The sequence below is a fragment of the Vulpes vulpes genome, chromosome X (genome assembly GCF_048418805.1).
Source record: "Vulpes vulpes isolate BD-2025 chromosome X, VulVul3, whole genome shotgun sequence".
Classification (NCBI taxonomy): Eukaryota; Metazoa; Chordata; class Mammalia; order Carnivora; family Canidae; genus Vulpes; species Vulpes vulpes.
The window spans coordinates 117,284,727-117,308,538 of record NC_132796.1 but is presented as its reverse complement, the minus strand read 5'-3'; the positions used below and the strand labels follow the sequence as shown (position 1 = coordinate 117,308,538).

Here is a 23,812-nt window from a genome sequence, read left to right as displayed (position 1 = left end):
GGCTCCCTGCAGGGAGACTGCTTCTTCCTCTGCCTGTGTCTCTGCCTCTCTCTCTGTGTCTCTCATGAGTAAATAAATAACATCTTTAAAAAAAATAAAAATAATATAAAAAGTTTTAAAGCCACCCTGATTTGTAGCATCTGCTGACTTCTGTGGTCTAAATCCTTCCACCCTGGCCAGCTGCAGACCACCCTGTTGACATTCCTGAATACTGAGTAGCTCATGAGCCCGTACAAGTCCTCTCCTGGTCTGTCCTTTCTGTTGGTTTCCCCCGAGGGTATCTTTGCTTTTCTTTTTCTTTTCTTTTTTTTTTTTTAAACTGTGAAGGGTTCATTTTCTTCGGAAAATCCTCTGAGAATTCCCAGAGGCCAAGGAGGAAGAGGGCCTCTTCTGGAGAGTATTGCATTTGCTGCTGTCAAGCACGAGGGGGCGCCACCAGACTGGTGCCTGGGATTTGTCACTGCTCAGTGGTGAAGTCAATTAGGACTACGTAGTCCAGAGCCCGCTTCTCAGGCGCGTTTTCATCTTCCCCCTCCTCTGCTCTGGGCCATTTTGAATTTGCTTACAGCCCTCTGATATTACAGACGTTGCTGAAGGAAACGGAATTAAGCAGGCGTGGTCCGCCCCGCCCCCCCCTTGGGGGTGCTCTATCCTTGTATTCCTTTCCTACCGGTGCTAGAACACATTGTTAACAAATTGATCGACCTTAACGATGTACGTACATCTATTCCCATGAAGTTCTGTAGGTGAGAAGCCTGACACGGGTTCACTGGACAAAATCAACCTGTCAGTGTGGTTGTGTTCCTTCCGCAGGCTCTGGGGGACACTCCATGTCCTCACCTTTTCCAGCCTCCAGAGGCCACCACATTCCTTGGCTCCCGGCCCCTTCCTCCACCTCTAAAGCCAGTGATGGCGAGAAGGGCCCTCTTCCAATTTTAAGGACACCTGTGATCACATTGGACACCCATCCCCCCCCCCCCCCGGTATTCCAGCATGATCTCCCCGTCCCAAGGCCAGCTCATTAGCCCCCTTCATTCTAGCTGCAACCTGAGCTTCCCTTCTCTAGGGAACCTCACGTAGTATCTGTTTCTGGAGATTAGAACGTGGACATCTTTGGGGAGCCACGATCCTGTTCCCACACCCCTCCACAAACATTGTCTTATCTGTACCCACAGTATTCCCCTGCTGCTGAGAAACAGAAGTCCCTTCTGTTGTTCCAGGCAGACCCCTCTCTGCCTGTATCCTGGGGCTCATGCCCACTCTGGGGCCTTGTTCTTTCATGAATCTCTAGCTCTGCACCAACTCCATCCTCCCCATGGGTGATACACTGGTCTCTTCCTTCAAAAAGCACATTCTTGGGGCACTTGGGGGGCTCAGTGGGTTGAGTACCTGCCTTGGGCTCAGGTCATGATCCCGGGGTCCTGGGATCTGCTTCTCCCTCTCCCTCTGCCTGCCACTCCCCCTGCTTGTGCGCTCTCTCTCTCTCTCTCAAATAAATTAAATCCTTTTTTTTAATTTTTAAAATTTATTTATGATAGTCACACACACACACACACACACACACACACAGAGAGAGAGAGAGAGAGAGAGAGGCAGAGACACAGGCAGAGGGAGAAGCAGGCTCCATGCACCGGGAGCCTGACGTGGGATTCCATCCCGGGTCTCCAGGATCGCGCCCTGGGCCAAAGGCAGGCGCCAAACCGCTGCGCCACCCAGGGATCCCTCAAATAAATTAAATCCTTTAAAAAAAGAAAAGCATATTCTCCTGGTCCAGTCTCCCAATAGCTATGACCCAATCTCTTTTCTTCCTTTAGAGTCAACTCTCCAGAAAGAACAGCATGGCCTTGTCCATCCTTCTTTCCCTGATTCATGCATTCAGATTAATATTTATTGTGTGCCTACTACGTGCCAGGGGCCCTGTTGAGTGATTCTATCCCCATATCTGTGTTTCTGTCCGACGTCTTTTGTGACCTTCAGGCCTTTATCCCCGTCCGTGTGCTGGGTGCCTCAGCACTGCCCCGATGTGCTCCTCTACTTATCTGGATTCCCGGCCCACTCTCCATGTCTGGTCAACTACCAGGTCCTCAAACCAGCCTGTCCCCAGTCTTGCCACCCTGCCACCCACCCTCCACTGGCTGCCATAGTGGTTCATGTTTTATCATGTCCCTTCCCTGCCCCAGGGGACTCCCTCAGTGGCTCCTATGGCATGGAGAAGAAAGTACCAGTTCTTTTTTGAAAGATTTTATTTATTTGAGAGAGAGAAAGACAGAGAGAGAGAGCGCACAACGGGAGGGGCAGAGGGAGAGGGGGGAAGCAGACTCCCCATTGAGCAGGGAACCCGACCTGGGACTCAATCCCAGGACCTCAGGATCATGACCTGAGCCGAAGGCAGACGCTTTACCGACTGAGCCACCCAGGCACCCCAGAAAATACCAGTCCATTAATCAGCCCCCATGGACACATCAGTCATCTTCTCCCAGCCCCATGCCCTTCATGATCTAGGAACACCAGCTTTCTCTGGGTCCTGTACACACTGCATCACGTTTAAAGCGCCGGATGCTTCTGTTGGCACCATTCCCTTCCATGGTGACGATTTCTTGGCTTCTATTTGTTGTTTTACCACGTATCTACGCCCGAACAAGGGTTTTGTTTGGTCTCGAACTTATGTGAATGGAACAATATCATGTATGTTCTTTGGAATTTGGCTTCTTTCAATCGACACGCTTAGGAGTCATCTGTTGTGTGTAGCTGTAGTCCGATCACCCGCCCTGGGTGTGTAGAATTCCATTGTGCAAATGTGCCACAATTCATCTGTTCTGCTGTACGTGGCTATTTGAAGTGTTTCTAGTTTTTGTTTTTGTTTTTTGGTGGGGGGGGTGCGTTAGAGACAATGCTGTTATGAATATTCTTGTACGTGTCTTTTGGCGCATAGAGGTTCTCATTCCTCAAGAGCATCTACCTACCCAAGAGGGGAAATGCGATGTCCCAGGGTAGGCACCAACCTTCCCGGGCGAGGCCAACAGGTCCTTAAGGCGGTGTTGGAGAACTCCTGTCGGCTCACAACCTTTTCGATGCTTACGATTGCCAGACTTTTCAACCGTTTTGCCAATCCGTGGGTGCAGGAGAGTGTCGCACTGTGGTTTGAGTGCTCATTTCCCTGGAGACATGTGACGGAGCCCTGACAGCATTCCCGAGAAGCTCCTCCCTGGCCTCCCATCCTGGCCCCAAAGCCCTCCATCTGCCTTTGCCAGAGCAAGCGGCACGGTGCGTGGGATTTGGCAGTTAAGTGAGCTGTCTTCTCTCTAGGCCACTTGAAGGAGGCCATCGTTTTACTCATTTCTGTTTCCGAATAAAACCCAGATGGCCCAGGTCTGGGTCATAGTAGACAGGCTTTGTTCAAGTGACCTGACTTTAGAAAAGCTAATTCTGGCTCTCAGCCTTCATCTCATCTATAAAATGACAAAAATAAATAAATAAATAAATAAATAAATAAATAAATAAATAAATAAATAAATAAAACAAAACAAAACCCAAACAAACAAAAATATCAATTTTAAAAGGTTGTGGGGATGCTGGATAGTATAGTGTTTGGTACATACGCCCTAGTAAATGGCTCCCTTGCCTCCATGTAGGGACCAAGGGAAATGAAAGCACACAGTCTGGCTCTGGGTAGATGCAAGGATAGAAAGGAAGGGCCGGGGGGTGCAGGGGGACCCAGAGGCAACTGTAAGTCTAGATTTTGTCTGAGAGGTCACAAAACGGGACTGAGCTGGCCTTTACCTAACGTAAAGCTGGTAATGGGAGAGCCCAGCGGTGTCCTGGCCTCTCACCCTGCACCCATCCACCATCCGAAGTTTAAAGGGGCTGGGCTGCAGTAGGTGTTATAATGCCCGCCCCCCCAGATGTCCACATCCTAATCTCTGGAACCTGGGAATCCAGTACCTTCCACAGCAATGGGGCACTAAGGTCCCAGGGGGACGAAGGCTGTCAGCTGGCCCTGAGATGGGGGTGGGCCTGGGTTGTCCAGGTGGGCTCCACATAACTGCCAGGGGCCTTTCAGTGTCACTGAGGGAGGCAAAAGGTCAGAGCCCAGACATTTGAAGAGGCTCTGCTGCTGGCTTTGGAGACAGGGGAAGGGGTCACGGTCAGGGGAGGCAGGCAGCCTCTAGGAGCTGGAAAAGGAAAAGGACTCTCCCCTGGGGCTTCCAGAAGGAACACAGCCCTGCCGACACCTTGACTGCAGGCCAGCAAGACCCATTTCAGACTTCTGACCTCTAGAACTGTAAGAACACAAATGCCTTGTGGGAGAACCAATCACCACTGAGTTTGTGGTGATTTCGTGCAGCAGAAACAGGAAACTAGTGGGTGAGGTGAGTGTTGTGTTGTGCCATAGATCTTGTATCTGCACGAGTAATTAAAGTGCATTTTCTGGGAAGGGTTGTGTGAGTAGTCAGGGACCTTCCCTTCGAGAAGGTGAGGCCCATACCCTAGCTGAACAGATGGCACACTGAGGCCTCCAGATCCATCACATCTGGGAGCTGGGAGGGTCTCACACCTTCCAGCCAAGAAGCAGTCCCGGAGCTGAGACTGGAGCCCAGGTCTCCATGCATCCCCACTAACACAAATTTGTGTGATCAATCCCCTGAAACGAGGTGAACTTTTTTTTTTTTTTTTGTAATTTATGAGGAAGGCACTGGGAAACGCAATCAATCTCCGGAGCACAGGAGTCTTACCAGGAAATGAGTAAGTCATGTTGTCCAAAGCCACTGGAAAACGAACTGTGAGGACCTGTCATGTGTAGCTCCCTAAGTACGTTACCACCTTCCCGAAGGACTAATCCATATCTGAATCCAAGCCTCATAAGGAAACGAGGATGCTTCTTTGCTTTGCCGATCTTTCATCTTCCAAATACATTCAATACAGACGACTTTGCTAATAATTCCTTAATTAAGTGATAAAGCCGCCAAGAGATGTGGGAGGATTAGAATCAAGTATTGGTATTCCAGCATCGTGCTGTTAAAAAAAAAAAAGTGATTCTGTGAACCTCAAATGACTCGATTGCAAGCTATTTCAACCATGACATTTTTCTGCGAACGTGCTAATCCTCCTTGTCTGTGGGATGCACATGGCATACATTTCTTATTTGCTTTGGGGGTCCCCTGTGCTTCTGCTGTGATGGCCACGTCCTCCAGACAGATGTAGATACTGTGTGAAAAATTCTTGTATTTAAGACCGTTCCCTATAGATAGTCTTCCTTTTGCCCTAATGCCCCAGATGCCACAAGAGCTGCCCGAAGCACTGACACTACCAATCTGCGTTCTGTAGAGGGGGCTGCAGGTGATGAGCTACTCAGCTTATTTTCAGAGTTTTGAGGTATTATTCCTGCCCCCAAAGCAGAAGGATAAGCTTCGGTGCATTATCAAAAGTAGATCAGAAAGTGCTAGGACCATATTTAGGAAAAACTACTGTATCATCAAATATATCTGTGATTCCAAATTATTTGAAGGGCTGTCCCAGGAAGAGAGATTGTTGTATGTCACCCCTGAAGGCAGAGCTAAGGCTAGTCACTGGGAACTCGAGCGAGGTAGAGTTCAGCATAACACCTGTGCGCATCTGTTTGGATGCCGTGGGACTTCGGGCATGGCAGTGTCGCCCTGGAGTCCCGATGCTCTCCTGCGTTGGAAAACAGGGATAACAGAATGCCACGTAGCCCATGAGGCTGTAGTGAGCACTCAACGTGGTGACGTCTGGGGGAGAACCTTTGCAGACTAAGTCAAATACTCAGAGTTCTAAAAAAAAAAAAAAAAAAACACTTAATTTTTTAAGAGTCCTCTTCAGACTTTTAAAAAATGATTAATTTCAGTTTACTGCTAGAACTATTTAGCATTCTTTTTTAGATTTTATTTATTTATTCATGAGACACACAGAGAGAGGCCAGAAACACAGGCAGAGGGAGAAGCAGGCTCCTCGCTGGGAGCCCGATGTGGGACTCGATCCTGGGACCCCGGGATCAAGACCTGAGCCAAAGGCAGATGCTCAACCACCGAGCCACCCGTGGGTCCCCTGTTTAGCATTCTTAGAATGCACATCATTTCTAATTGGCTGGACGATCTGAAGACAATTTTTAATTCTTACCGTAAGAGACACCGAGGATGACTTACTTCGCCAACGTCTTACCCTCCCTTAACATCAGTCACTGTGTTCCACATCCGGAGTCTGAAGTCTTGTGTCTATGCACACCTGGCTCTTTTGTGGAAGCTCTCTGGACTTTAATAAAGACAGCTGAATGAGGGTGGGGGGCTGGGGTGACTGGGTGACGGGCACTGAGGAGGGCACTTGATGGGATGAGCACTGGGTGTCATACTATATGTTGGCAAATGGAATTTAAATAAAACATTAAACAAATTAAGACAGTTGAGGCCTAAAAAAAAGCACCGCTAATACACTGAAATGCACCAAATCGTTGCAGTTTTGGGAGAGTCCTGCAAGGCCACTAGTAAGACCAAGAACATGTGAAGAGGAGCCAGGAAAAGACACACAGACACATGCAGTTACAGGCCTGAAAACAGAGTGCTGTTTTAGTTAATACATTTATTACAGCAGGTCTTTAGTCATTATTGTCATGAAAACCTTTTCATGATATTTCACAAAATCCTTTAAGCTATTAGTATTAGCTTTTTTCTTTTCATGGAGTGACACTTTGTTAATTTATGAAATATTTACAGCGTTTACAAAAAGCAAGAGAATGTCTAATAAAATTTCTTATACATACAAAATTTATACATGATACTACTGTATTTGAGATGTCTTATTTGGTAGACCAATTAAGCTATGACAGAAAATAATTTACAAAGATATATTTAATCTCTCTTAATTCATTGAAAACAAAACCATATTAGCTATAAATAGTCCTTTACAATTCACTGTAAAACATTAATTGTTTTAACTGTAGCCTTAACTTTTACAAATATACTTAATTAGTTCAGATATCAAATAGAACTGCATTTGAAATTTCATTCATTATTATTACTACTATCGTCTACAACAACAACAACAAAAAACCCCAAAAAACCTGAAAAAGCAAACTGCCGGGTACACTTCAAGTAAAAATTTGTAGAACCAGTTTAATGCACGCTTGGGGGGAGGGGCATCCAACACCGTGTCAACTGAGATACAATACTTTCAAGAATATGCTCAACAAATGTACATCTGTGGCTTCTGTTTCAAAGAATGATGCTCTAGCAACAGCCCATGCGTCCAAGATGGTCAACCCTACACTTTGGCAGATAAGCTGGTCAGACTAGACTAGAGACGTTTGCGAAAACATTCACTTTAAGCAGCATAATGCCCCCGACATCCTCAAACAGTGCTAGAAGGGGTTTCCCACAACCTGGAAATGGGTCAGAATTTGAGGCAAGCTCGTGGGACAACTCAGAAAAACAGAACTGGCAAAAAGTTAAATAAAAAAAAAATCAAATCATATCTGACTGGGCCACATCGGTGTAATATAAAAATATGCTCCTCTTGAAAATTAGGGGGAAACACGTCGTCTTCCAAAATTTCAAAATAATGAAAAACTCATCTACACGGCCATTTCTCCTTAGGTCACCACTTAACGATGGTATATATATAGTTTGGCAATTATTTAAACACTTTGCTTTTGGATGATGCCTCAGAAGATGAGCCCGATTTGGTTTTGGCAATCACATCTTTCACATTTGGGTTCGTTTCCGATAATCCAAAGCAACGACTATAAGCAGCCTAAAGAAGATCCAGTTCACAAACATGTTTTTCCCCCTTGAGTTACCAACGGTGTCGTTCCGATGAAGCCCACAAAATACATATTGTACACACAGCTATTTCGAAAGAGCTCAATTAAATTTCAATTGTATCTTTCAGAACCGGTTCTGGAAAGCTGTCAGGATGTTCCAAAACCCCACCTTGGCTCCTTTCTTCCGATTGCCCTGTAGACACTAGTTTTCTTGTAATATGTTTTCTAGAAGGCACATATTCAAGAGTTTAAGATTACGTTAGTTCAAGTTCTACACGGAGGCAAAGGTTTTAATCTACTCTGTACAGAGGCCCCAAGTGAGGGTGGGCTCTCTCCTTTCTTCGGGGTCCTCGCTGGCCCCGGGGACCCCGGCTCAGAAGTGTGTGCGCACGTGCGGCATCATCTGCGAGGGCCCGGCCGGCGAGGTCGAGGGGTCGGGCAGCTTGGCCGAGCTGGCGAGCTGCAGCTCCTCGAGCCGCTGTATGTATTCGTCACGCAAGGCCAACAGCTCCACGTACCGCTGCTCCACTGGGTTGGGCTGCTGGAAAGAAGTGCACACGGGCATTAGGGCTTTGTCCCCACGGCTACCGGCCCACCAAACCCTGCTGCTGACCCTGACCGCACACACGTCTAAGATGCACTAAGGCCCCTGGGGGTGAAACCACACCTGGCGCTTCGCCACCAAGAAATACGCCCGTGTACACACTGCCTGGCACAGGCCTCACCATCATTTATTTTTTAAACATTTTATGTATTTATTCATGAGAGACGCAGAGAGAGAGAGGCAGACACACAGGCAGAGCGAGAAGCAGGCTCCCCCCGAGGAGCCTGATGTGGGACTCGATCCTGGATCCTGGGATCACACCCTGAGCCGAAGGCAGGTGCTCAACCGCTGAGCCACCCAGGTGTCCCCTCTCACCATCATTTTTTTTAAGGCTTGCCAACCCAGATGCACCTTCGGTCTCCTGCATCCCTATCTCCCTCACCCTCATCCCCAGGCCCCCCTGCCCTCTTGGGTCCCCAGGGGCAACCGCTCTTCTCAAGGTGGCGTGTGGCCCTCTTTCCCGGGCACACTTCTGCTCCTTTTCCCATCCGTGGGTATCTAGACATGAGATGCACTCTCATGTTTCGTTCTTGCGCAAGTTGGCGTCATTGGCGCTCCTCTGCATCTATCAACTAGCTTTCTGGCCCGTGCTTCTGAGTGCGAGCCCCGTGGAGTGCCACTGAACGAGTACGGCACAGGTGAGGTCCCCACACCCGCGGTGACAGGTGAGCGGTGATGCCCGCTGCTCCCCGCGCCACGTTGCCCGGTCCTTGGACACAGGTCCTCCTCGCGCACATCTGTGAATGTTCCTGGACAGCACTTTCCAGGGGGTGGGGGTGGGAGTGAGAGGGGTCTCTTCGGCTTTATCACATGCTGCCCAACCGTCCTCTGAGGTGGCGGGTACGACCTCATACTTCCACTAGTGACACCTGTGCCTCTGCATCCTCAGCAGCGCTGGGGAGCACAAGGGCAATTTTTTTCCTTTTTCTGCCCAATCCAGTGGGTCTCTGGTGCGTCTCAGGGGTCTCGGTTGGCCCTGTCCTGCTCTAGCACCTGTGCACGCGCGATTGCTCACAGGAGCTCGGAGCTGAGAGCGCAGCTCCAGAGCCCGTCAGCCTCGCTGTGAATCGCGGGCCTGCCTCTCACCTGCCCTACGACGTAAGCCTGGTGCCTCAGTTTCCCTACCAGTCCAATGGGGAGAAAATGGCCCAGACCTCCCGGGGTTGCTGCAAGAGTAAGGTTGGCCAATACCGCCCACGTCCTTCGTGGATGACTAGGGGGTCTCGGGGCCGTACAAGGCTTAGATGTCACGCTGGAGCAGAGAGCAATTCTCTGCAGCAGGTGAACTTTTTATTTTATTTTTTATTTTTTTAAAAGATTTTATTTATGAGAGAGAGAGAGAGAGAGAGAGAGAGAGGCAGAGACACAGGCAGAGGGAGAAGCAGGCCCCATGCAGGGAGCCTGACATGGGACTCGATCTCGGGTCTCCAGGATCAGGCCCTGGGCTGAAGGCAGAGCTAAACCGCTGAGCCACCCCGGGCTGCCCAGGTGAACTTTTTAAACCTTTGCACTGATGTATAAGTTACAGGCTGGCATGTGTACAAATATGAAGATGTGGGACGCCTGGGGTGGCTCAGTGGTTGAGTGTCTGCCTTTGGCTCAGGGCGTGACCCCGGGGTCCTGGGATCGAGTCCTGCACAGGGCTCCCTACAGGGAGCCTGCTTCTCCCTCTCCCTGTGTCTCTGCCTCTCTCTGTGTCTCTCATGAATAAATAAACAAAATCTGAAAATTTTCCGCTCTGTGAGCCTTTACACAGATGTGCACAACTGTGATCACATGCCTCAGGCCAAGATACACGATAGGACGGCCTCCGGAAGACTCCGTCACCGCTGTGTTTTGAGGTGAGCAAAGGCAAGCTCCTAGAAAGCTGGAGCAGTATATGAGGACATGAAGAAAAAGGTCAAGAGCCTAGAGAAGCGCACTCCATCAGCGCTAGTGGCTTCTGGAACCAGCCCGACTTCCACTGCGTTAGGCTGAAGCACCAACAACGGACGCTGTGACAACGGCGCGGTGACAAGCAGGCCGCACCCCGGCCCTGGTCCGTGACGTGGAGCAGAGGAGGCCACAGGAGCCCCAGGTTCCAGACTGCAGATGAGCTGCCCCGACAAGTGAACACAAGGTGGCCACAGAAATGTACTTTCTCACAGCTCCTGGGGCTGGAGCCTGAAATCAGGCTCCCTCTGGAAGCCCCAGGGGCGGCTCCTTCCTTGCCTCTTCCAGCTTCGGGTGGCTCCAGGTTCCCTGGCTCGGGGCTGCATCCCTCCCACCTGTGCTTCCACACGGCCATCACCCCGTGCCGGTGGTTCAAATCTCCGTTTCTTCTTAGAAGGACACCTGTCACGCAATGTAGGGCCCGCACCAAACCCAGGAAGATGGCATCCTCAGGTCTTTAACTTAGTAACACCTCTAAAGACCCTTTTCCCAAGTAAGGTCATGTTCCACAGCGTTTGGTGGAGACCATTCTACCTGCCACGGGCTGCCGAGTGGTGGACAGAGGCCAGGTAAAATGCCACAGACATGTGACTGTGCCCGTGCTTCTAGTGGTGCTGGTGTTTCCTTTTCTTTTTCAGGTTTTATTTTGAAGTCATCTCTACGTCCAACGTAGGGCTCAGACTCACAACCCTGAGGCCAAGAGTCGCACACTCTACTGTCTGAGCCCGCCAGGTGCGCACACTGGTGTTTCCATTAGGGCTCTGGTTACACAGGTCCACGGGGTGGGAGAGGTCTCCTCCTTCCTCCTAACCCCGTTCTTCCAGTAAAGCCCTGTTTCTTTACTGTCACTGCAGAATGTGAGGTTTCTCAGAAAGGCACAGGTGGCATTAGAACAGGAACGTCACACCCAGAAGGTGCTGCGCGCCACCTGCTAATGTCTTTTGTCCATTTTTCTCTGTGTATTCAGCCGAGGACAGACACTGTTCTGGGCGCCTGGGATCCCTCAGTGAACGATGGAGGCCCAAGTCCCCATTCTTATGGCTTTTTTTCCTTCCAGCAGAGGGAGACACACAAATGAAGGCTACCACAAGTCTGAGTCATAGCGGGTATTCAAGGGTGAGGAACACTATGGAAAAGCCGAGCGAGGTAAGAGGGGCAGGACTGGCGGGTCGCTATGCCAGGCCTCGGAAGCCACTGCATGGACTTCGGCTTTGGTGCCGGGCGAGGTGAGCAGCTCCCAGGATGGTTCTGAGTGGAGGGGCGGCGGGATCTGGGACGTGCTTTACAAGGACTGCTCCGGCTACCATGCTGACACGGACCAGACGGAAACAAAGGTGGAAGCGGGGAGTCCAGCTAGAAGTCTAGGCAACACCACATGGCCTGCATCGGGCCAGCAGCTGGGGGGCAAGGGGGGTCCTGGTATGAGGGGTCTGGAGTCATATGGGTTTTGAAGGCCGAGTCCAGGAGGCTCTGCCGACTGGAGAAGGGGTGCAAGAAAGAAGGGAGTGGAGGCGGGCGGGCTCCCTGGTTTCTGGCCGCAGTGACTAGGGTGGAGTTGCCAAGAACCGAAATGGGGAAGACGGCAGCAGGAACGGGTTCTGGGGGACCAGGAGCTCCATTTTCGACATGTTCACTTCGATCTGCTGTGCTGGGACCGTTCATGATCGCCGGTCGGTCCTCTCCCCTGTGCCTCACCTGCCAGGGCTCCCCAGCTGCTTCTGGGCTCGACCCTCCCAAGGAGCAGGGCAAGTTCTTCCTCGATGTTCGCCTACCTCGACAATTGCCGTGGCTATTTTTAATACTTCCCTTTCTGCAGACGCCTATTAGAATCAGTCTGTTACCGTGCCAGCAAGTACATTTAGACAAGAAAAAGGAACCAGAGGTACCAAAACCATCTTTTGCAGGTGACAAGGCTGTATAATTAGAAGAGTCATGAGTGTAGACGAAAGAGGACTCGAAATAAAGAGAATTCAGTCTAGTGATGGGCACAAACTATCCAGAAGGCAAGAGCCTACAGACAAACACAGACCTTTCAGGGGAGACCAGGAAAGCGTCCCAGAGACAAAAATCTCGGGAAATGAAGTTTAAATTAAAGTCAAGTGGCTGTAAGCACTCCAGCCCGGCCGCTCGCTCGGGACTGACGTGACGTGGAGCTCAGCACAGCATACCCGACAGGCCACGAGCTGGCTGTGGAACTATCTCGGCCCTCACACGGGTTTTAGAGTCTCACTCCTTTTGGCGTTCCCATCAGAGATGACCCAAGCGTCACCGGGTCAGCCTGTTCGCAGCTGACTGTCCCTGTTCTCATCCTCTGGCGATCGCTGCGCGAAGATATGAGCTTGCCGGCACGGGCCTGGTTAACGGCGATGGGGGTGCGCTCCCCAAGGCCCCACTGGGGCTCTTAACAGGCCTCACTGGCCACTCCTGCTTCCGATATGAGCCATCCCCGCGTGTTCATGCACGTACCAGGTTGGCTGACTGATAGCTCTTCAAATGCAAGCATTGCTCTTTCCGTCAACTCTGCTGAGTTTCTGTGCTGGGGCAACGGTTGGTGGTTCTCGCTTTGAAAAAGCACAGTAACCCCGGCTTCTTGGAGGCTAGAGCTCATTAGAGGGATGGGCTCTATCTGCCTTTGTATCTTTTAGCACTGCTGGTGTACTGTGGTGCTGTGACTGCTACCGGCACCCGGTAATTGTATACCAGCTGGGCCGCACAACTGAACCACAATTTCACTTTTAAGTAGTTAAGTATATTCCTTTAGGTTTACATTTTATAATTCAGAAAGTCCTCCATGATCCGATTTAAATCTATTTCTGTATGAAATAATGTTCCACAGGAGCTCTGCAAGGAAATGTAATGCATTCAATTCACACTTCCATTGTGACATTTCTCCCCGAGCACTATCATCGCCGGCTTCTGTTCCTGGGCGCCCCCGTCAGCCTGGGAGCTCCTGGGGCCAGAGATGACCTCTTCCTAATCTCTGTGCCTTCCCCCGACGCCCCTCCCCCTCAAGAAACACAAAGAGATGTGTAGGACCCTCCACGTTCAGAAAATCTATATAGAAAGGGTAAGTGACTTTCTTTTTTGAGTAAATTTCACAGATCATAATACAGACCAATTACTGTCTCAAAATAGAAACCTCTATCAAAAAAATGTGTGTTCCTATCTGGCCCAGTTCCATTTTGCTAAGCTCTATGAAAATAAAGGGGTAGATACAGGGTAGTAAGTTATTCTAATGATGTTTCTTCCTACTTGACTTGTCACAAAATTTTTACCTTTATATGCTCAGAAATGAATTGCTCTAAATTCCTTGCGTTTTCAGAATTTCTCCAGGTACAAATGGATGAGGGGAGATTAGAGAATCTGTACAGAAATTGTTGATACTTTCTGATTACTAATTTTTTTTTTCAGAAAGGCCACGGCAAACACGGGAGAGGCTCAATTTCTAGGAGACGGTGCACATCTATATGATATTTTTTAATTAGAAAAGGAACATGTCCCCTGTAACAGCAGTTAGGGCCCTGGCAAAGTTCCCATTTCCTCTTGACTTGATATTCCAAGCGCTGGAACTACCGCTAAATAAATTCCCTCACTGTGCTTCTCAAATCCCAAACCAAACAAGTGAGTGTTCTCAAGCCCTGGAATCTGTCACTTGCCGAGAGATTACACATTTCCACCATTACTGAGTCGCAGAAGCCTTTCATGCGAGCAGCAGAGACCTTGAAACGAGAGTGCCAGCTTGAAGCGGGCATTCCCCAATGGGAAGAGGGGGGCAGAGCCTGGCGTGCGGCCAGCTGCCTGAGTGGGATAAACAATCTAAGAGACAGACTGCAGCGCCCGGGCCCTGCTGCTGCCCTGCGATTTCCAGCGGGATTAAAGCTGGTGCTTCCGCAAGACTGGCCTGTGAGAACAGGTAGTCGACCATCCAAACCACAGGAAAATGTGTAAACCTTCACAAAAGGGCAATCACAAATACTGAATGTTTAAACTGGAGGTACTTCCGAGCCCTTACAAATGGGCTGCATTTTTCTTCTGATTTTGGAGGGAGAATGTGGTGAGAATGGAAAGCCCGAGTGTGTCTTCGACAAAATGTGGAGTCTCTAGCTTCAAAATTCATCGTTTCTCTTTCTCATTGATAAATGGCCCACCGAATGCACTGTCCACTGACAGATCAAGCATCTTTATTTTAGAAGCCAGGACTCTCAGTGAAAGGCACTACGCTGATGTTAGCTGATCTGGTACATATGCCTGACGTAGACAGAAGAAAATGTTTTGTTTCCTTGAAGGGTCATCTAAGTCTACTCACTGGAAGGGATTTTATTATGATGTACGACAACGTCCACTAATTGAAGGAAATCCCTGGCCATCAAAACTCAAAAAAAATTTTTTTTCCAGAGCTTCAAATCAGTTTACATTTTAGTAAAAAGATAAAAAAGATGATTATATATATATATATGTATGTATGTATGTATATTATTGATAAGACAGTTTAACACCAATCAAAATAAGTGGGTTAGTAATCAAAAACAATTTTTAATTAAAGTCGCATTTGAAATCTAGTGTTAAGTTTCTTAGTCCATCTTCCCCCTAATATTATTAAAAAAAAAAAAAAAACCAAACCACTACCAAGTAACATTGTCTAAATCCAGAAGTCACCAACAGACATCACTGCCACTGAACATGGTCACTTCACTTACTTGTTGCTTGATCCTGGGGTTCCATCTAATGTAGTAATTCACCCAAAGTTCCAAGTGACGCATACTGGCAACTGGATATAAAACTCGATTGATTTCTTTAGTATAGAAGGGATTTTTGAATTTGTCCTTATTACTGTTTATCAGTGACCATAAAGATACTGTTCGTTCCGTCACTTTCTGGAGAGAAAGAGAGAGAGTACAGCCTAAGTACAAACACACAAGCACACAAACCATTTTTCAGCCTGTGGCAATACAGTTGAGCCTCAACTTGAATCACACATTTACATTATCCCCATAATAGTTCAAAAAGCCTCATGGGCCAGTGAGTGTTTAGCAGCCACTTACTGGTATTTGCATAGATAATGGTCTAGCTTGAGAGCTACTATTTCTGCCAGAAGACAGAGGCACAGGATGCTGTACCATTAAGTGCAATTCACTGACCTAAGACAACTATTCCTGGCTAGGTAAAACATTTATGAACAGATGGACAGAATGTTCTTTTAAATTCAGCAGAAAGAAAAATTATCATAAGACCCGGTCAGCCTTCTTCATTTTTCTGCTTGTTAGAACTGTCAAATCTTAACCTCTGCCTGCTTGACAGTAGCTATCTAGAGGTAAAGTCATTTTAACCAAGCAGCCAGATGTTCAATCTATACCATGCTACCGTCCAAGACCTTTGAAAACATCTGGACAACTGATTTCACTGAATCTTTACTTTGTCCTTTGGTGTCCACCATCTCAAACACACACTCACATTGTCTTTGTTTTTTTTTTTTTTATATATAGATTTTTACCCATTTCGAGCGTACACCAGGAAAAAAAACCCCAAGCTTGGGAAATAAAAGGTACAATTATTAAAATTACCAAAGGCAGAATTTGAGACTCTTCCAGTAATGACTTCAATAAGGAAGGACCAATAAGCTAAAACTGGAAGCTAAAAAGAACAGCTTGACACAAGCGACTGAAGAAATGTCTTTAACATGCATATTTCAGTAATGTGAACAAGAAAAATGGCAGCATAAATTTGCCTTCCTTGGAATCCACCTCAAACTTCATTAATTTCTACCTTTCTGATGCCACGAGCTGTACTGTGTTGTGTTCATTTGCATGCTGGTTTTTATTTTTATACATGTCCATACTGTAAAACATCAAATAGCCTGACCAGGTTTGTCATGAAAAAAAGAGCTCTCTCACCTCTCCACAAGCAACTGTGTTTGATTTTTAAAACTGATTTATTTTATTATCTGGTACTTAACCTCCACATCTCTAAAATAATATGCTTTCCCTGATGCTTGGGGGCTGTTCAGCTATAGGCATCACTCGCTCTGTACTACCTCGGACTCCCGGCACGAAGCACAGCTTTCATGAGTCAGATATTTAGTGTTTTGATCCCTACGATGAAGCAAAAGCTACTCTCAGGCAGGCCACGCAGTCACTTTCTGTGATTTCTCCTCCTGCATGATTTTTGTCGTCTTTCCTGGATTTAACGACTATCTCTTCTGTTTGCTGACTTCTCTTGGTACTTATTATTTCAACTCCCAGTTCTTCCTCTAACGTCTCAAAACTTTGTCTGACAAGACACTCAGCACCTCCTGAGCTCCCAGTTTCATCCTCGGAGGAGAGCAAGCCACGTGGGTTGCTCCTGAGCTGAACCCGGCTCACATCTAGGATTTCCTTTCTGTTGCACCCAGAGCATCCCTTGTTGCCTCTCTCGGAGCTGGGACTCCTGCTTCCTGAGTTCCGCAGTCCTCTTTCTTGTTTGCATGGAGCCAACCCTCCAGCAGCTTCCAGAGAAAGGGCTTGGCATGGGACAGAACTCTTGATGCCATGCATGTATGAGAATAGCTTTGGTCTCCCCAAATATCTGGTTGAGAGTTTGGTGGCTAGAGAATTCTAGGTTGAAACCATTTTCCTTTAAAATTCTGATGGCAACGCTCCATTGACTTCCAGCTTCCAATACTGCTATTGAAGGATTTTGTCTTCTTGATCTGTTTCTTTGCAAATGACTCCTTCCTTTTCTCTCTGGAAGCTTGAAGGGTCTTAAGGATCTTTTCTTTGTCCTCGGTGTTTTGCAGCTTCCCAAAGATGGGCCTTGGTATGGGCCTATTTTTGCCCACCATGCTTGGGCACTTGGCAGGCCTTTTGATGTGGAAACTTACGTATTTCAATTCTGGGAAACAGTCTCAGATTGTTTCGGTGATTTCCTGTTCTATGGCCTCCCTGTTTTCTCTTTCAAGAAGCCCTATTTTGGACTTCCAGGACTGGACTTCTAGGTTGCTGATCTTGTTTCCATCTTGTTACCTCTGTCTCTAATGCTGGACTTTCTGGGGGATTTCCACTTGTCTTTCAACACTTCTTCTGAGTTTTAACCTCTTTTGATAATACATTTTTCATTTCAAGTTGTTTTCTGATCTCTGCATGTTCTTTCGAAACAATATCCTGTTATTATTTCTTGGTGCCAGCATTTTATCATCTTTCTAGGGATATTAAATGATAGCTGCCTGTCTATGTCGCTCCTCTCCCTACCTGGTAACCATTTCTTCCAAGCTGCTTTCCTCCCTCCTGGCTGGTTCTCTGCTATCATTTGAGAATAGAGCACTGAAGAGCTGACTGGAAGCTCTGGGATCATGACACTTGTCAATGTGAGCCTCACTGTGTGCAACCCTAGGTGTTGGTATCTTTAGGTCCTTCCTCCTGGGCTGGTCAGTTTCCCCAGGGGTGATTTTTTTCATTGAGGTGGAGTCCACGTACTATAAATTTACCATTTTAAAGTCTACGGTTCAGTGGCTTTTAATACATTCACAAAGTTGTCTAACCACCACTTCTATCAAGTTCCGAGAGGTCTTCATCACCCCAAATGGAAGCTTCGGACCCATTAAGCAGGCATTCCGCATTCTCCCCTCCCTCCCGCCCCTGGCACATACTCATCTGCTTTCTGCCCTGATGGACTTGTTATTTTGGACGTTTCCTATAAATGGAATCATGCCATCTGTACCTTCTCATGTTCAGCTCCCCCATTAGCATGTTTTCGAGGTCTGTCCATGTTGTAGCATGGACCACACCTTCCTTCCTTTTCATGGCTAAAGAAGAGTCCAGCATACGCCTAGGCTGCATTCTGTTCATCCTGTCAGCAGCCGACAGACCCGGGGCTGTTGCTCCCCATTTTAACTCTTTGAACACCTATGTATGAGTTTTTGTTTCAACTCCTGTTTTCATTTCCCTTCAGTATGTGCCTAGGAGTGGAATTGCTAGGTCACAGGACAACTCTTAGCTTTTTGAGGAACCACCAGATGGTTTTCCAAGGCAGCTGCACCACTTTACATCCCTGCCAGCAATGTATGAGGGCTCCATCTTCTCCCCTCACTCTCGCCAACTGAGAAGGTTCTCCTGTGCTCCCACCCAGAACATAAGGACCTGCTGCCAGAATGCTGGGAGTCATTAGGGAGAGTGAGCTGGGGCCCTCACAGCCAGCTCCTGTCACCTGAACCCCACTCTCATGCTCTCTTGAGAAGAAACCTGTGTCAGAATCCTCAGGTCCAGAGCCAGAGGGGAGGGGATCTGGGGAAGCTAACTGCTATTTCTGGCTCCCAAAATTTGGTTATTACATTTCTCTTTCTTTCTTGTTGAGTTTAATAAGTTCTTTATAGATCTTGGAAACTAGCCCTTTATCTGATACGTCATTTGCAAATATCTTCTCCCATTCTGTAGGTTGTCTTTTAGTTTTGTTGACTGTCCAAGAAACAAACAATCCAATCATGAAATGGGCAAAAGACATGAACAGAAATCTCACAGAGGAAGACATGGACATGGCCAACATGCACATGAGAAAATGCTCTGCATCACTTGCCATCAGGGAAATACAAATCAAAACCACAATGAGATACCACCTCACACCAGTGAGAATGGGGAAAATTAACAAGGCAGGAAACCACAAATGTTGGAGAGGATGCAGAGAAAAGGGAACCCTCTTACACTGTTGGTGGGAATGTGAACTGGTGCAGCCACTCTGGAAAACTGTGTGCAGGTTCCTCAAATAGTTAAAAACAGACCTGCCCTACGACCCAGCAATTGCACTGCTGGGGATTTACCCCAAAGATACAGATGCAATGAAATGCCGGGACACCTGCACCCCGATGTTTCTAGCAGCAATGTCCACAATAGCCAAACTGTGGAAGGAGCCTCGGTGTCCATCGAAAGATGAATGGATAAAGAAGCTGTGGTCTATGTATACAATGGAATATTCCTCAGCCATTAGAAATGACAAATACCCACCATTTGCTTTGTCGTGGATGGAACTGGAAGGTATTATGCTGAGTGAAATGAGTCAATCGGAGAAGGACAAACATTATATGTTCTCATTCATTTGGGGAATATAAATAATAGTGAAAGGGAATAGAAGGGAAGGGAGAAGAAATGTGTGGGAAATATCAGGAAGGGAGACAGAACATAGAGACTCCTAACTATGGGAAACGAACTAGGGGTGGTGGAAGGGGAGGAGGGCGAGGGGTGGGGGTGAATGGGTGACGGGCACTGAGGGCACTTGGCGGGATGAGCACTGGGTGTTATTCTGTATGCTGGCAAATTGAAAACCAATAAAAAATAAATTTATTATTAAAAAAATTAAAACAATGCCCTTTCCTGATGTTTTTATGGTGTTTGGGGAGGAAGACCTTGCATACCTTTAAAGTCATTCCCACTCTCTGAAGGCAAAATCAATGTCTTACCCCTGCAGTAAATACCAGACACTCAACAAACCCTGGCTGGGGTGAAAACATCCAGGCTCAGTGTTGAAAAATGAGAAACTCTGCATATCCCACAAACAAAGCTATCAAAAGTCTTTTTATTTCATGGCAGACTAGACACATTTAACTAAAAAGATGAGCATTTCCACTCACCTGTTTTTCCCGAGCAGATTCACAGTTGTACAAGAAAGTACCAAACCGGCAACTATACAGATGATCCAAAATTGTAATCAAAAATCGTTCATTGAATTCAAAAGCTGTAGGGAACTAGACAAAAACAAATAAGGCAACAAAGCATGAAAACTTGGGATGGATCTTCTATAGGACTGAAAGGAGGTACCCAAGTAATGCAACATTGTCGCCTTCCAGGAAGGCCAGCAGAGGCTGCCATCGGCACACCTCCCACAGCTCATGTTTTGGTGCTTTGCACAGGACTGAGGAGTTTAAAAGAACATCAATTAAAGGGCCAAAGATGAAAAGCAAACTGATTTTCTGGGTACTCCTGAGCATACAGGGCGTACAAGGCATCTTCCCTATTTACGGTGTCCTATATACACATGCCAGATGGAAGGACTGGGAAAGATGCCTTGGGACTGTCGATTCCATTAGGGAAAAGAATGCAGTTAGATACGGATTTTTTCAAACATTATGGGAAATCTCAGACATAAACAGTAATGAGAATAAAACAGTAAAGCCCATGTACCCATTACTTGGCTTCAACAATTATTTACATATGGCCAGATGCGTTTCATCTCTAGCTCTGCCCTGGATTACTGTGAGGCAAAGGCAAATCCTGGACATTTAATCAAAACACTTAAATGTGAAGTTAAGTGTATTTTTGTTCCATATATATCCTCTTACCTGTTTTGACATTTGCCATACACAATCAATAAACTGGAGAAAAATAGGAGACCGGTCAGCGTCGGCGTGGTTTTTATCACCATGACCTATTCTCTGAAATGAATGGGTGAAGACGATTTGTTTTCATTGATGGGTACAAAACCAAGAAAGCATATAACCCACACAATGTGACAATACAACTCAGCAATCTGCTTTCCAAATGCCAAGTTTCTCAGACAGTAAACAGTATATGTTTTTTCTGTGGCAATACAGAAATGTTAAAAAGTTTTGAAATAATGGAAATCAGGGGCGCCTGGGTGGCTCAGCAGTTGAGCGTCTGCCTTTGGCTCAGGACATGATCCTGGGGTCTTGGGATCGGGTCCTGCATCGGGCTCCATGCGGGAAGCCTATTCTCCCTCTGCCTGTGTCTCTGCCTCTCTGTGTGTCTCTCATGAATAAATACATAAAATCTTTTTTAAAAAAAGGAAAGAAAAAATGGAAATAAAGTCTATAAACATCTGTAATGGACCCATGCTGAGGGGCAAAGCATCATCACATGTGTCACAACCATTTCTATCATCAGCTGCAGGTGGACAGGGCCAGCTCATCCTGCAGGTAGGTTAGCAGCTAGAAGGTACCAACATCAAGTTCGAAGCCTCGAAACCATGTTCAAAAGGGTGTGATTATTAAGAAGTGAAGTTATTTCTTCAAACAAGACAAAAACCTCACCATTTCTTATTTAGAATGATTCTTTCCACTTGCAAATGTTATTCACACTACTTAGAAAATGTGGAGAAGAATCATCTGAGGGAGCTTGTTAAAAGGCTTTTTCAGGGGCGCCCAGGTGGCACAGTTGGTTAAGCGTCCGTCTCTTGATTTCGGCTCAGGTCATGAGCTCAGGGTCCTGGGATAAAGCCCTAACTCCATGCTCAGCAGGGAGTCTGCTGGAGATGCTCCCTCTTTGCCCCTCCCCTTGCTTGAGCTCGCATGCATTCTTTCTCCCTCTCAAATAAATTTTTTTTTTTAAAAAAAGGTGTTTTCAAATGGTATCTGGAGATAGACCTGGAAATAGGAATTTTAATAGGTTCTCTCAATTTTCAAAATGCTATCAGAGAATAATAATAATAATAATAATAATAATAATAATAATAAAATCCTCGACTAAAAGTCTAGCATCTCTGCAAAATGTATTTGGCTCTAATGGCTATAATAATAGCTGGGAAAGAATGGTCATCCTATCCTCCTCCTTTCAAACAATTTCAACATTTCTATGCAGGTTCCTGGCATTACCCTCAAGTCAAACTGTAAATAGTGCAGATGTATAAACATGCGTCCTATGACAACTTGACCCCAAGGAGTCGGACATCTTCAAACGTGTACTTTTCATTTGACTCCTCAGATTTCCTTTTCAAAAGCAAATACATGGTTTAACAACTAGCTTTTAAATCTCGAACGGCAGTGATGTGACATTTCAAAAATCAGGTTTATTGTTTACTTACAGATGCAAACTTATGTCCAAAACTTATCCATTCCTTTTGTACCAATATTTCAAAGCCCTCGATGCTCCGATAGAAGCTGTCGAGCATCAGCATGGCCAAGGACGTCAGCTGGGCAGTCCTGTCCCATCCATCGCTGCAGTGCACGAGCACTGAGCTCTTCCCTGAAGAAACTCTGTCTGCTACTTGAATGGCTCCCGTCAAAACAAGCTGCCAAAGAAGAACAGGCGAGTTGGTAGGTAGCTGTGAGGTACTGCTGAAATTTGAAATGATAGTTTTTAACCCTAGAAAAAGTCCCGTTTTCAAATACTGCTACTGTCTGGAACAGAAAGATTTCTGTGAAGGAAACACCAGGAGCTGCTGGACCTGTGACTAGGGTATTTAAAAAATCAAACAAAAAACAGCCCAATGCACAAAAACCCACATTGCATTTCAAGTTTACTTTTGCGTATGTGATTACATTAGCATACTAAGGGCTGTCCTAGCCAAGTTGCACAGACTGTGGCTTAAATGACAGGAACGTATGATCTTGCTACGAGTCCAAGACCAAAGTGGGCAGGACCAGGCACCCTCTGAAGGCTCTAGGGAAGGACCTGTTCCAGGCCTTCTCATAGCTTCTGGTAGTTTCTTGGCCTGTGGCAGCAAAATTCCAGTCTTCACATGGCCTTCTCCCTGGGCATGTGTCTCTGTGTCCAAATTTCTTCTCTGCATAAGGACACCAGTCTTATTGCATTAGGGGCCCACCCTACTCCAGTATGACCTCGTCTTAACTGCTCACATCTGCAATGACCCTGATTCTAAAAGGTCACACTGGGGGGTCAGGACTTCAAGACATGAAAGATTTTGGGGGGACAGCACAATTCAACCCATAGCAGTGATCATTTTAGAAAAATCGCTGGCCCAACAGGTCCAGCCTAGACCTTAAGGGCCCGATACAATGGAAATCACCTTTGTTGTAAGTTGACAAAATATGAACTGTTCGATGGCTCGTAAGTAGAATACTTACGTAAAGATAAAGTGATGGCCTTCTAGTGAATGTTTGAGACTTAAAAGTACTACTAAACTTATGTATACAAAGAGTTACTGTCATGATGTCATTTTTGGATGATTTGGGTACTTATGGAGTTGTCCTTTACAAATCACAGAATGTACCCATCATGACGGCGCAGTCTGAGAAGACCATGTAAATGTATATGGTGGCGCAATTATCATCACAATCCAGTCATAGAACGCTTCCACCACTCACAAAAAGTCTCGTGCGATCTGAGCTCAATCTCTGCTCCTCCCTCAGCCCCCAGCTACCAGCAATTTGCTTCCTATCTCTGTAGTTCTTCATGGACTCGAAATTTCATCTAAATGCAATCATATGATAGGTGATCTGTTATGTCTGACTTCTTTCACTTAGTGTCACAGTTTAAGGTGCATCAGTGTTGCAGCCCACATCATCCTTCCTTTTTAAGGCCCAAATGTCTCCCATTGTACAGACAGATCATATTTTCTTTGTCCGCCCATGGGCTGATAGACGGTTGGTTGTTTCTAGCATTGGGTTACTGCGAGTGACGCTGCTGTGAACTCTGGCACCCACAGATCTATGTGTGGGGACTTCAGTTTTCATCTCTCTTGGGTAAATACCGAAGAGTGAAATGGTTGGGTCATATAGTAAACGTACGTTGATTTAACTTTTTGAGAAACTGCTGAGTTGTTTCGGACCGTTTCACACTGTGGCTGTC

At 46.7% G+C, this 23,812-nt stretch overlaps 1 protein-coding gene across 5 annotated transcripts in view; it reads right to left on the bottom strand.

The window, feature by feature from the left end:
- Nucleotides 1-6,571: 6,571 nt before the first annotated feature.
- MTM1 (myotubularin 1) overlaps nucleotides 6,572-23,812 on the bottom strand; it is a 97,474-nt gene continuing 80,233 nt past the window's right edge. For 4 of the 5 annotated variants that reach the window (XM_072744093.1, XM_072744091.1, XM_072744092.1 and 1 more), the window contains 5 exons: nucleotides 22,086-22,292; nucleotides 20,608-20,700; nucleotides 19,900-20,013; nucleotides 15,005-15,181; nucleotides 6,572-8,312 (listed from right to left, as the gene is read on the bottom strand). In XM_072744093.1, coding sequence (XP_072600194.1) covers nucleotides 8,145-8,312; nucleotides 15,005-15,181; nucleotides 19,900-20,013; nucleotides 20,608-20,700; nucleotides 22,086-22,292 — 759 coding nt within the window. In that variant the 3' untranslated portion in view covers nucleotides 6,572-8,144. The remainder of the gene's footprint in view (nucleotides 8,313-15,004; nucleotides 15,182-19,899; nucleotides 20,014-20,607; nucleotides 20,701-22,085; nucleotides 22,293-23,812) is intronic. The other variant, XM_025985848.2, reaches the window with a different exon arrangement.